This window comes from Rattus rattus, chromosome 8 (assembly GCF_011064425.1).
Source record: "Rattus rattus isolate New Zealand chromosome 8, Rrattus_CSIRO_v1, whole genome shotgun sequence".
NCBI lineage: Eukaryota > Metazoa > Chordata > Mammalia > Rodentia > Muridae > Rattus > Rattus rattus.
The window spans coordinates 93,347,814-93,362,756 of NC_046161.1; the positions used below are offsets into that span (position 1 = coordinate 93,347,814).

General features: G+C 44.7%; 1 protein-coding gene across 1 annotated transcript in view; it reads right to left on the reverse strand.

Moving 5' to 3' along the window:
- The window catches only part of Ephb1 (EPH receptor B1), a 433,582-nt gene that overhangs the window by 112,700 nt on the left and 305,939 nt on the right, over positions 1 to 14,943 (reverse strand). The window contains exon 5 of the mRNA XM_032910279.1: positions 4,587 to 4,922. Within this exon, the coding sequence (XP_032766170.1) occupies positions 4,587 to 4,922 (336 nt within the window). The remainder of the gene's footprint in view (positions 1 to 4,586; positions 4,923 to 14,943) is intronic.

Below are 14,943 nucleotides of genomic sequence, written 5' to 3' on the forward strand. Positions count from 1 at the left end.
CTTTCTGATGCTTATCTCAATCAAGGCACCATGGACAAAAGGATACAGGTAGCATCAATCCCAAACAAAGAAACTCAGAAGCCTCAGAAAGCAGCAGTTTGATCAGGATCTATTCCTAGAAATGATGCTAATCTCCTCGCCCACAGAGGGACTTAGAGTGGGTTTCTGTCTTCTGTCTCATTTGTTTGTCACTACAGCACTAGGAAGCAGGTTATCCTGGCTTTCATTTCACAGGTGAGAACTGAGGGGTGTTGACAGTTAAATGAATTTGCATGAATCATGTGAGGAGCACAGAGGGAATCCAATCCGGGACACACCCCCTCCCAACCATGAACCCAGAAGATGAGGAAGATGCTTGCCCCAAGTGAAATGGGACTCAACAACATAGCTCATGTCAAGGCTTGGGTAAATCAGATTTGCCTTCAGAATGAGATTCTAGCCATAGCCAATAGGACCAAATCCAGAATTGGATTTGCTTTCTAATCAGTTGTAAACATTTTAGATCCATATTTTGGGCTCAGACAGGGACAGGAAAGTCAACACTTGCTGGACAGGGTGCTGGCTTTATCATCTGTGTCCTGTAGTTCCCTGAAGTCTCCACCAGTCCCTACTGCCCTTCACCTACCCCAACTGGTTTCTCGCCTCTATTCTCTGACCTTCAGGCTTTAGAGTTTGTTTCCTCAAGCTTGGACAATCTCAAATCAGGCCTTGGTGAGAGTCATCTCCCCACTTCCAAGATCTCTGAGACTTCTTTCCCTGATTCTGATGCTCTGAGTCCAGCCAACAGGAGGAGACCTGGAGTTTAGGATTCACTTAATTCTCAATGGCAGACAGATGATCCAGCCATCAGAATAATCTGAGGCCAGGGACCAGAAAGTGACTGTGGGGGCTTGTGGTGATAACAGCCTCACTGCAGATTGTTTGGCCATGAGAACAGAGAGAGTTTTGCCTGCCCCAGTCTGCTTTACAGTCACTGCAGCTATATTCAGTGAGAGGGGTACATCCCTCCAGACCTCACGTAAATCTGAGCTTGCATAATTCATGACCAACCCTGACCAAAGATGATGGACATTTTTTGACAGCTAAAGTGGCTCAGTCACATGGCAATAGCTTAGAGAGAGTTTATAGGTTATGTGTCCCACCATAATGTGATTTTTGATAGGTTTGAGGATAAAATGGTCACAAACCTGAGTTTGAAATTCATGAACATTATTTTCTGGTGGATAGATGTTGAGAAAATTCAAACACACTCCAAACCCGGTTTCTTCCTCTGAGCCACACCTCTGCAAAGAGCTTGCTAAGGGTGGACCACAAAGGGGCTCACAGGTAGCAGAACATGTTTGCCTCTGACTGCATCCTGGGTGACAGTCATTTCATGATCTTAGTCAAGGGAAACAAGGGCCTGGAATGTCATGACTAGGGCTTTAATGGAAGACAAAGACTCTGAATTGTGGTTGGCCCCATGTCTACGTGAAGAAATATAGGTCCTACGCTCAACGGGACATAGGATGACTACATAATTTCATCCCTTGGAAATCACAAAAGTCTACTGTTATGAAATGGGAAGACCAGAGGAACCTTTTAGGATAAGATGTGGGAAAGTTGAAACCAAGAGGTAAGATCTTGGTACGTCTCTATGTGCCTTTCTATCTTTAATTTTCCAAATCCCAAAAATGTTCTACTTCCTTATCTGAAAGATGGGTCATTATTGGGTAATTATGAGGATTAAATGGGGCTATCCATTCCTCAATTCTTTGTGAATGTGAAAAAATACACACATGGGGTGTCCATGGTAACCTTTACTTTGTTTCTCCATGAGAACTCAGCCAATAGTAGACAAAGAGTCGACAGTTCAAGTAATTGTTGATTCAGGTAATACTTATAGATTAACTTAGTGATTGATTTCAGGACTTCTCTTGGTCAGACAGAGTTTTGGCCTGTTATCCGCTTAGGACAGGGGTGGCCACAGACACATGAATGACACTGTGAAGTCAGGGGAGGAAGGCTAACACTGGATGAGCTCAATGATGCCCTGCGAAATGTAGACATGCCATGACTTTTGGTTACACACTGGTCTCCACACTTCATTCCTGACATTGACTTTTCAGAATGCCTACTGTTTTGTTTCCTAACTATGCTAAAATGCATAGCTTTTGTTCGAATTTCTAAATTGTTTTTACAGAGGCATGGGCTCAAGTGTTTTGTGTGTTTGTTTGTTTGTTTTTTGTCATTCCCATATTAAAAAATAACAAAACAAAACAAAACGCAATGTTGTTGACTGACGATGATGTGTACTCGTGTATGTAATCACTAACTTAGTGATATAGACACTGTTATTCAGTGTTCCACAGACCACAGATTAGGTACCACTAGCCAACTTGATATTTATTTTATAAGAAAGACTACCAAGAAGCTATTGTATTGCTCTCCGGCTGATGATAAACGTTGTGATATCAAAGCTTCAGAATTATCAAAGAATTATACATTGGAAGGTTATCATGGAGTATAAAACAGGGCAAGGGTAGGGATAAAGGATCTGTTAGAGAACAAAGGGCGTGAGAAATGTGTTTGCACAGGTGCACATGAGTGGGGGTAAAAATAAATATTTTGAATGTTGGGAATACAGGGCCGCTTTGAGGAGCCCTGGTCCCTCTGCTCACTGAAGCCCTGGAAGGTGCAGATGGCAAGACAAGCAGATGGGCAGGTTCGGGAATAGCAGAGTAAGGGAAGGGAGGGGAAGAAATGAAAGCAAACTGATATAAGTGGCAGGTTTATTCGCACACGCTTAGAGAGGGAGGAAAGACAGCCAAACCCAGAGTAACATGACAGCCTGGCAGAATTGTTATTCCCAGAAGCTGGGACACTAAAATATTTCAGCCAGTTTTCTGCCTTAACTCTCCAAGGGAAACACTTGCTAACAAAGACTGCCCATGTTACATGCTCAACAGAATGCAAAAATTGCCATTCCATTTTCTTTGGGTTAGACAGACGCTTCACAACCTTCATCTCCATGGCACCAGGCTGTGGTCACCAGCTGGAGGCTTCTACACTTCCACTCTTATTTTCTCACTGTACAAGGATGCATGTAAACACGTGACCAGGCACATACATACAAACACACCACATGAACACACACAGACGTGTGCACACGCACACACACACACACACACACACACACACACACATACACATACAGTGACAGCACAGCCATCTGGACAGACACACTTTCCCATAACACTTTTTTTTTCCTTCTCAGTTCTGACAGCTTTAACCCAAGAATCATCTGCCATCAAAAATGCCTGATATTAAAAGAGGCGGAACAAGTCTAAGGATGGAATGTTTAGAGTAGGAAAGAATAGAGTAAGAAAAAGGTCGAGAGGGGGAAACAGAACAGGAAAGCAAGCAAAGGAAGATACTCAGTTTCTGCTACTCTGTTAACGAGTCATCCTAATAGGATATTTTATTAAAAGACCTATAATTACAAATAAGATTACAGTCCACTCTGGTGACTCTCATCACCTGTGGAAGTGGCATTTCCTCCCTCTGAGTCTTTCCCACTCACACAGAAGAAAAGTGTATCTTTCTCTTTAATTACTTATTATTTACTGCCAGTGTACAGCACACTATGCTTAGAGCTCAGCACCTTGCAATTCTGTGCTTTAGGTCTGTGCCTTGTAGATGCTTCCATTAATGAGTTTCATGGGAGGAACAATTGTAGCCAAGTATCACTGTATATCTCGTAGCATCCAATCCACAGTCTGGTATAGAGTGGCTACTAAATAACTGTCTCCTAATAATGAATGAGTAAATAAATGAGTTCGTGCGTGAATGGACTGGTTAAACGGATATAAAAGAAAATGGATTGCTCGGAGAGGTATAAAAGGCAGTAATGGGGAAAGCTGGGAAGTGTGAGAAATGAACACAGAGACAGAAAGGTGTGTTCTGATCTATGTGCGCTGCAGAGATACTCAGGGTCCTAGGTGTCTTCCGTTATTGTCTGTCCTAGGACTCTGTGGCACTGCACCATGCATCTGGGAAGGCTAAAATCTTGAGAAACAGAGCTTAATTGAAAATGAAATTTGTTTCATTGGGTTTTCTATGAAATCACCATTGGTATTCCTGTTCTCAAAGATTTGTAACACTTTCACCGCTCATCCCTCTCTCTACCCACCCCCCCCATCTCTTTATCTGTTCATGCATTTAACTCACCCATCCATTCATTCTCTTTCCACCCATGTATCTACACACCTATCTATCTAATCAGCATCCCATGGTCCATTTCTCGAGGAGCACTTATGGAAGCCTGTCTGGATGCAGAGTACCAGTTCCTGCTCCAGCTTAGATACACATATTGCTTTGATGCTGGACATAAGAACTCCCCTAGTTTCCAGCTCGCTTACAAAATTGAAAGATGACATAAGTTTCTTCAGCAGCCATAACCATCCATCATCTGACACCTTTACTCCTATAAGAAGGCCTAAAGGCAGGTCGGCAGGATGGGTGTGGCTTTGGCTATGACCCTATATAGAGATGGATGAAAAGCCAGCCACAGATACAGACAGACACATAAAAACCTCCAGACTCACCAGCTTGGTTTGTGGTGATGTTGACAGAGACATGCTGTGGGGGAAAGGGACTCTTGCTAGAGACTCCATTGATGGCCTGGATATCAAAAGTGTACGGGGTGTGGGCCCATAGGCTACTGATAGAGACACGACACTCAGTCAAGCCCAGCTGTCTGGGTACAAACTCCACATTGTCATCGCAGCGGGAGCAACTCCGGCGGTCTGCTCTGCACTTCTTGCAGATGATATTGTAGGTCACATCATCTCGCCCACCAGTCTCTCTGGGAGGGTGCCACTCTAGAATGATAGATGTCTCATTCACAATGGAGATGACATTTCGAGGGCCTGATGGGACACCTGCAGAGAGACAAAAAACAGTCCAGTGAGTCTGAGAGAGCTTCTTGATCAGCAACTCTCTAGGCTACCTTCGGTGCCTACTCAACCTCAACACACATACTCTGTTCCTCAAGCATAATGTTCCATGTTCAAATCCATCATGGAGGTAATACAAGGTAGAACAAGATAGCAACATGTACCCAACTCCCCTTCCCTTTATTTCTACTCGGACTTGCTTTGTTTTGATTGGGCATGCCAAAGGAGGGAAACATTTAGACATGTGAGTTCAGGTACTTTTGCTCTTAGGACCAAGCACTGGCTTCCATGAACATTTATGGTTAATGTGTATATCTAAGACAGCTACTGAATTTCTTACCTTTTCTTCTTTGGGATAGAGTTTAATGATAAATGATTAAATTCCTACAAATTAATTTCCCCAAATTCCTACAGATCATGGAATCCTATACAAAATTCCATACATCTTAGTACTCATATGTATGTGGTTAGGACAGACTGCCAGAGCAGCTACAGAGATGAGTAGTCACACTGCACCAAATTGGTAACCATGGACAAGAGGGAGCCCTGGGTAGGAGAGGTTCATAGAGCTGCCATCTTTGACCCAATGACCGAAGAAAGCATAAGGTGTGTTTTGGAGCAGTTAGCTAGCTGCTTTACACATGCCACTTTATTACCTGCCTCTGTCTCCAAGGAACCTAGCAGGATGATGCAATCATCATCTCAAATGCTGAGGGAAACTAACGCTGACCGAGAAGTTAGCCATTGGCTATGTGGTCTACAGGAACCGAAGTCAGAGTGGAGGCCCAGACCTGCCTATTTCCAAAGATCATGTTACTAAGCAGAGCCATGCACTTAGCACCTGATTCCCCCAAACCAAGCAGCCTCAGTGGGCTGGCCATGGCTATTCATGATTCAAAACACGGAAATGCCTTGCTATATAACTCTGAAAAACCTGTGCCTTGTAAGAAAGCAAAATGTTGCTGAATTAATGGTCAAAGTGCCAGCATTTTTGGATTATTTTAGAGAACCTCCTTCTCACCAACAGGATTGATCATAGCCTCAAGTTCCCAAGCCTGAGCCTTGCACATTCTCAATGTTTAACGGATGGAAATGAATCCTGCCCGGAAGCCCCCCTTCTGAAGAAACAGGTCGGCTGCAGCAGCCGCACCCGACAGTAATGCATTCTGAATCCACACACGTGACCATCACCAGCTGAACGAAGACATGTGTAGAGTGGCTCATGCTAGAGACAGGAATCAATTGCCAACACACAAAATGAGGGAATAACAACAAGGTCGGAGAGCACTAGGGAAGGATTCTGTGTTGAATCAGTCAACAGCAAGCAGCTAGAGCAGAAAGCAAATATTAAACCAGATTCTATTAAAACATGAAAGAAAATCAGTACTGTACTATATAAAGCCCATTAGGCCTGAGCTAAAGCATGGAGTTCATGCACATTTGTGACAGGGTGGAATTCATGAAACCTTTTTACTGAAGCCTTGCAAATGGTGTTCAAGAATTCTCCACCCATCTCTCCAGGGATACACATTCATTCTCTATGAGCCGGCCCACAGCTAGAACAGGTAGAGCAGCCGGTCCTGTCTCAGATGTGCTCTTACTGAGCCAATGCAGCCTTGCTGCAGTATACGATCTGTTAAAGCCCATTCTGTTCCATGCACGTCTTGAACATCTTTGTTTGCTTCAGGCCAGGGAGACTCAGCCCACAAGCTCCCATCGATCAATGCCACTATTGCTTGCCCCACTTTTAGAGCAAGCAGACTTGCCTCAGCCACAACAAGCCACTCTCTCACTCTTGATAAATACATCCTGTGAATGGGTGCTCTGTGCTAAGGGTGGAGTAAATCTTTTAAAAAGATGATATGCTGGAGCATCCCAGGGGGGTTCCAAGGCTATCTTCCAGAAAGCAGCCTCAGGTAAAAAGTCCAAGGCTTGATCAAGAGAGCAACCGTCTAGCCTTCACACTTTTTAGAATCACTCTCATCTAGAGATAGTGCTTCTGTTTGAACTTTAGTTTCATCCTGTCTTCTAACTCTACCTTCTGAATGTCTTCGTTATTTGCAAGCCAAACCCTATACCCTGTTATCACTCCATATTGCTCTAGCCAAGCTTTCCCAAAGTGCACTTCTTTTTCTGAGCTCAGTCACCTGCTCTCCAGCTACTTCTCTATCCCTTCTATGACTGAGCTCCCTTTGTCCTTTGCTTAACAAATTCTGGGACTACAACTCAGCCCTAGTGTTCCCTGACATGCTGATTAGTCACCAGCCAAGCCCTAGGAATCACATCTTTGGAGTTCTCCCTTATTGGAGCCAGTCAGGGAGGGCCACTTCCTTATTTCTATTCTCTGTCTCCCCATAGCTTCAGAATGGCTCCAGGCCTTATCACTTTACCTGGCTCACTGCAAGGGCTTCTCAATTCTCAAACATTTCTTCTGCACCTCTCTTATCTACTTCTACCAGAGTGTAAAGTCTAAAATGCGCACCGGGTCATAGTGTTCCTCGCTCAAAGCACACTGCCTTCTAGTTGCCCAAAATGGTCACTCTGCTTTCCATGTCACATAAGCCTATTCCTGGAGGCCGCCTTCTGAGTATCCCTTCTCCTCAGACAAATTTACCCTCACCTCTCACAGCAGAGCCTTTTGGAATGTTACTACAATTTCCTGTAATTCTTTGCCCTCCTAGACTGTATGAGGTATCCTTTGTTCTGGGAGTTCTCTCCCCTCCTATCTACTTTGGAAACTCCAGCTCATCTGTAGGGCCCCAGAGTCTTTTCCTTAAACCTTCCCAATGTCTGTCCATCATGCAGTCCCTACCTGGTCTCTCATGGATTCTTTTAAAGCACCTAACCCAGACTGTACCATGACACAATGACAGTTGCTCTGCGCCATCCTCACCATACTGCAGCCTCCTGATGAGAAGGTTCCTGGCTTTTGTGGAATAGCCAAGACCACATAGCAATTTAGCTTTCCTGAGTATCCAGTAGCCATGCACGCTCTTCTCATCTGGTTTGCCTTTCTGTTTTCCATGTGACTGACTGAAGGTCTCACCTGTCCAGTTTCCTTCTAGTGCACTAGAGCTGCATATCAGATGTTTACACTCCGATTCATAACAGTAGCAAAATTAGCTATGAATTAACAACAGGATAATTTTATAGTGGGGGTGGGTCACCACAACCTGAGGAACTGTATTAAAGGGTTGCAGCATTAGGAAGCCTGAGAACTTCTACTCTAGACAAATACCTTTTTGTGGCAGACAACAGGACCTCAGGCAGTCAAGATCCCCATACAAATAGCCATAAAGTAGGGAGTGAAGGGATGGCTTGAACAGTCCTGCCTCATCTTGGGCAGCTCAGGAGACTCACCTTAGTGGACACTACTCCTCACTGTTCCTAGCTGCTCAGAAAGGATACTCTCAAGAAAGATTTTTCCCACATTTATTTAGGAATAATTTTCACTGCCCCATTCTGAGTCACATGTGCTTTTCACAGTGATCATCCCAGTGGGGCACAAATACAGCAGGAAGAAGCCATGGTTATTGAGTTCAGAACTGAATAAACCTGATTATTTTCTCTAAGTAACCTTTACCAGACACCCAGGGTCTTTCCTGAGAGTGGAGCATGGAGATCCAGGAGAAGCCAGCATGTCTGATGTAAATCCTTCCCCAGCCTGCACTAGTGGAGTATGTCTCCTTTATTTCACAGAGTGCATTCTTATGGAGATGGATCAAGTTTGGGCCACAAGAGTGACTGGAAATCCATTCATGATTCATTCACCCATTCATTCTTTCACTATTGTAGCAAAAAAAAAGTCTCTGGGCTCTTCCAGCCACTTAGGAGGCCTGAGAAAAGTAAGAAACAAAGCAGGCCGACTTCTGCTGTGACGGAGCTGGTCTTTATCTCTGGAGAGGGAAATCTGACAGGCTAGAAGTAAACCTGGGGATAAATGGGATGGCTTCAGATAAGAATAAGTCCTGTGAGATGAAACAGCCTGGGGCTCAGATCCCCAGGACAACGCTGAGCTGTGTCCCTTATTCCCATGAGGGTGAGGTCTGCTCTGTGGTGGGGTCTGGCAAGCTAATGCTTTCAGGGCTTGGTGGTAAAAGAAGAGCAAAGGCAGGTGTCTGAGCTCCGGTATCTTAAGGAGACAAGCACATTCCTGAAGACAGGCTGCCCAGGCTCTCATGCCTGAACGAAAAGATCAGCCAGAGCAGATCTAGACCCATGGAAAAAATCTCGCTGGAGAAATTACCAGGACCACTTGGTAACTATTTAGGTGTTTCTCCTGGATTGGGGGAGAGGGGGGTGTTATTTTTTGCCAGGACTAGTTACTCAGAATTTAAGCTTCCCAGGAAGGAATATACCCAGGAAGGAGACCTAAATCTTGTAAAGGGGAACAGAAAGGGAGGTCAAAAGAGAAGAAGAAAATCTGCTGTCTCTATCAGGAAGATCCCCCCATCAACTGCCGGGCCAGGCTCAGCAACACAGTCTCCCCGTCTGAGTTCCCTGCTCTCACGGCTGCTCCCTCGTTTTTCTTAATTACATACAGATAGGCTTTCTGAAGCCTGTCTGATCTGTTGTCACGGTTACTACTGATGAACATATTCTGTTTAAAAGGCTAGGGGAATTCAGTCATTGGAAAGAATAGGAAAAGTGTTGAGCTGTGATTTTTCTACTTGGATGAGGAGAGAGCATGGTGCGTCCTGAGTTATGAAGTTGGGTCTCCAATGTCTTACAGGATGTGCCCAAGGAGTTGGCTCAGTCACATGGAATGCAGGTGTCACAGGGGTCCGAAAGAGTTAAACTGAATCCTTCTAGAGTCACTGGGCCAGTCAAAGTGTTGTAATCTTCAGATAAAAATCTCCCAGCTTCTTATTGTGATTTTGGTCTTTATTTGTTTAAGAATGAAAAGCCAATGTGGGTGGCAGAAAGCAAGTGAGTTTATTTGTAACCATCAGGCTGGAAATGAGAGTACGTGTGAGTAATCAAAGGGAAAATGTGTTGAAGACAGGTAAGCCCCCAAAAGCCAGTTCCTTTATCGGGAATCTTAATAACCTCCTAGTCTCAGAACTTCGGAATGAATTCCAGGATCATACAAGGAATGCAGAAGCCAGATCTCGCTAATCTACACTGCTGTCGTAGGTCTGCATCCTTACACGTCTCCCCACGGGGTTTCCTTGGGATGCAAGCAGTGAGATGAGGCTGTCCTAGAGAGCCCACATGCAGCCTAGAATGATATTCCCTGTGTCGGGCCAGAAAGGGTCCCATCACTCAGTGCATGCCTCCTGGTAGACTCTGCTAAGGCAACTGGGTTTCCCTGCAGAAGAGTGAGCATGTACTCAGTACACAACCATTCACACGGGGAGCGGGCTCCCAGTCCTCTTAATCCGACCATGAATCCCCTGGACATTTGTACCGAGCACCTTGGACAGTCATGAAAAACAAGCCTTGATGTTCTCAGCTGAGAGATGTGACTGTGGCACTGAGGCTGGTACATGGAAGAACTGAGTACAGCAGTGGCTAGGGTTGCTATCATGTGTCATTATTGGGTTATCAGAAAGCCTGACCCATTCATCTAACTATGACTCATCCCATATAACCATTCTCTCCAGGGGCACAGCCTCTGCTGCCAGGACAATGCTAAGCACTGTTCTAGACCTAAAGAGCTGGAGTTTTGTTGGGGAATTCAGGTGCAGAAACCCCACAAGTGGGAGTTGTGAGTCCACATAGTTAAAAGTAAAGGAAATGGGTTGAAACGCACTGCAGATGACATAGACCCATATTTTCAGATTTGATGGAGAGGTTCTGTCCTCGAGATTGGGTCTCCTCTTAGGAAGAAATACTTTGGAGATTGCTTCTGTCCAGCTCTGTATATTCCAGGTTACTTGGCTCCACAAAGTGCACCCAAGAAGAACTCCTCTTAAACATGGGAGTGCATATCCAGAGAAGTCTAGATCTTGACACTGTAGTCTCTGCTTGTACTTTTACCTATGTTTCCTGGTCTCCTGAAAGTTGGTCTTCATAGTCCTCTTTGACATACAGACAAGGAAAGCCCTTCTTATTCATGCAGGAAGTTATGTCCTCTCCTCAGTTTCTCGTTAGAAGAGAGGGTTGAGGTAGGGTTTGGGAATGAGCCAAAGGGACATTTAATGCTTAAGACCCCTGAGCACTGTCAGTCAAGAAAATCTAAAATATAATGTTCTCATGGCTGAAAGGAGTCAAGGTTGGATAAAATGACTACATGCCTAAGTATTCACTAAAGGGTGAGAGGCAGTGGAGAGGAGGAAGGGAAAATAACACTGGGGTCAAGATGAGAGAGAGTGAGGTGCAAGTACCTGGGTACTGAATACGTTGGGTGCACTTAGTGTAGATCCAACATTAGACCTCCAAAATGAGGGTTCTGTCAGAGCATCTCCATCCTTATTACTCACCGTGGCAGAGCTAATTAAAGAAGCTACAACTGAGTGATTGGGAGGCTTCTGAGAGAAGGTGGAAAAGTCCTTGAGTGTCTATAGAAAAATCGGTATCATCCAGGAGGCAGTAGCAGATGGGAAATACGGAGGTAGACATTTTCTACGGGTGCAAAGTATGTCGAAAATGTAATCAGCCTGATTGGTATGCCTTGCAGTAAATACAGAACACAGGGATGAAAGCAAGCTTGGCTGGAAGGTGACATAACCTGGCAGAGGACGTGCCCACAACTGTCAGAGATGTATGGCAGCAATCAAATAAACATGAACACCGTCCTACATTCCCTTGCGTTTCCTTCTTTGGTAACCGCTTATTCTAAAGCAAAGTCAAAAGGAAATGAAACAAGACAAGACAAACACTTTCTTCACTCAGTCTAGCTGCCATGTGTCACTGTGACACTTTCCAACCTGAGCTCAGCTTTTCTCCCCTGACCTCCTCACAAAGATGACCCTGACTCCTCTCCCATGGTGAACACACCAGGAATAGAAGTCAAAGAAGAGCTCAGGCAGGAACCATACATGTCTTTTAAGAAAGAGTCTGAGGAGTGGCAATGTGTGGCTTTAGGACTTTGAAGAGGTAATTGAGTCCCATTGTGTCAAATGAGCCTGTATTGGGCACTGTGACAACTGGGGTCCAGGACAGCGGAAGTTATCAGATTTTGTCCATAGAGTGAAGGGGGCTGTTGAAGTCATATTGGGAAGTTGAGAATAAGTTACTGAGCACGTGCTGAAGAAGGACATGAAAAGGAAAGAAAGGGGAGTCATTATAGGATGCCAGATACTTCCTGTCAACAACTGAAACTTGGAAGAGCCTAGGGTCACAGGAGAAAAAAAAACAGACCAAGGATGCCTGAAATTTGTGGGTGTTAAACACCAGATGCAGTGCTCTGCCTGTGTAGAGGAAGAAGCGGCTCTGGGGTGGCCTTCCAGAGGTAGAGTTATACCAAAAGTCTGCATCAGAAAATGACTGGAGTTCATCCTTTTTGCAATATTGAACATCCTTTGAGAATCTTCTACTCAATATGTTGGCTGGTACCCTGGAGTAAGGAGGAGAGGGCATTGAAACCTAGGATCAATATGTAGGATCTTAACATCCATGTGAGATGACCCCTCCCAGAGACAATCTCTTGTCCTTTGGAATCAGCCTCAAATGAAACCTCGGACCAACTCACTGCTGATAGGAGGTCTGGCTTCTTCAGATTACAATAAACCAAATCATATATATCAAACAGGTAAAACCAAAAGATTGCAACTGATGAGAAGAGCTTTATGAGACTTTCAGTAAGGGAAGGATTAGGTTCTTGTTTCTCCCTTCCTGCTCCCGATCTCTCCCCAGTCCCTCCCTCCCTCTCTCCACTTGCTCATGGCCAGTCTCTACTTCTCTTCTCCTCTCCTCTCCTCTCCTCTCCTCTCCTCTCCTCTCTTCTCTTCTCTTCTCTTTCTTCCCTTCCCTTCCCTTCCCTTCCCTTCCCTTTCTCACCCCCTCTCTGCCGTTCTCTGCCTCTACTACACTCTTGACACCCCTCCCCTTGCCCTAAATAAACTCTATTCTCTATTATTAAAAGAAGTGAAGGATTTGAAGGACACCTGTCAGTTTCAATAGTTTCTTTCCAGCTTTGCTTTCTAGTGCTGTAATAAAGACCATGACCAAAAGAGAAGAAAGAGTTTACTTGACTTATAAATCCCAACTATAGCAGAGGCCAAGGCAGGAATTCAAGCAGGACAAGAAGGTGGAGGTAGGAATTGACTGAAGGACTATGGAGAAACACTGCTCATGGTTGATCTTCAGATTCATGTTCAATGACCTTTTTCATATATCCCAGGACCACCTGCCCATGGATAGCACCACCTACAGTAGTGGACCCTTGAACACCAATCATCAATGAAGAAAATGCCCCATTCATTGGCCTGCAGGCCATTCTGATGAAGGCATTTTCTCAGTCATGTTTCCCTCTTCCCAGATGACTTTAGCTTGTATTGGGTTGGCAAGCTAACAAGCAGCTTCTCTAATGACAGCTATCCATCTTATTCATTGTGTTGTAATGATTGCTTCAAATGCAGCAACGCAAGTGGAACTCTGTTCTCATGGAGTTTATATTCTAGTGGAGGAGTCAGTGTTTTGAAGGGTAGATAAATGGGTGATGTCATTGCTGACAATGCTCTAGTAACGAAGAACAGGAGGAAGGGAGTCAGTGTGCTGGGGGGGCGGGGAGTACAGTGAAGAGAGCCTTCTCCTGGATAAGGTCATTTGGACACACACTAGATTTGGGTAAGTCAGACGCCACTAACTAGACCGTAGAGGGAATATTCCCCAGGCAAGTGCCAGTCCTTGAAATGATCCTGAGGAGAAAGTGTGGTTGGCTGGTTAAGAAAAATCAAGGGCGCGAATGTTGCTATAAGAAAATCAACTGAGTGGAAGAAAGGGATAAAGGATGGAGAGAGAAAGGTCCCAGCAGAGGCAGACGACCAGATTATGTAAATCCTGGGCACAGCTGGCAGGGATTTTATTCTCAGTAATATTTTACTCTAAGGAAGGTTATAAGGAAGGACCTGCTCAGCGTGTGCGTGTGCGTGTGCGTGTGCGTGTGCGTGTGCGTGTGCGTGTGCGTGTGCGTGTGCGTGTGTGTGTGCGTGCGCGTGCACCACAGGAGCCATCCAGATGAGGAACAGAATGGCCTGGGCCAGGATAAAGGACCAACAGAGAAAGAGTCTCAAATTGTTGTAATATTCTTTCTACAGATGTTATCACCAGTTTTTATTCACAAATGTTTACTATCCCTATCTTCATGATGAAAATAAACTTGAGGTTCAGAGAGGCAATATGGCTTGTCTGTGATCAAAAATGTGTCAGGGTCAAGGTGGGTCTGCTACATGGATGTGTACACCTGGCCCCTCTTTCCTCCCAGTGAGTGGCTACATGGTGATGAGAAGAATTGCTTGTCCACTGGTTATTTCTCCACCTGGCACTGATTTGATATAACACTAATATTGTTTGTTCCCTAGAATAGATTTCTACAGAGACTAGTTAAAAGAACAGAGAGATGGTTTTGGTCAAGACTCAGTAAAGTTCTGTATTGAACTCAGAATTTTCTCTCAATAAATACTTTATATAAAGAACAATATTTAGCATTTTGTGCACAACTTAGCAAAATTGATCTTCCTAACATCCTGGAAGGTAGGCACTATTATCCTCAGCATAAATATGAGGTAAAAAACCACTTGAGTCAAGTTATGAGGCTGTTTGAGGGGTGCCAGCACAGAGACTTGGCTACAGTCCTGGTCCCTAAGTGTACAAGGGACAGATAAAATACAGGAGCATCTGGGGAGTATGGGGGACAGAGCTCACAAGCTGATTGGAAACTCCTGTTCACAATCATCTCAGTCCCTCCTCTTTAGAGGACAGAGAACCCACTGTGGTTCCAGGGTTATGTGAACAAGTCTGCATACACTGCTCATTAGCGAGTCTGACATACTGGGCCCATACACAGGCAATTCTCCTAACATAACAGTTAGTAATAGGAAAGAAATGATTAGTCAAAACA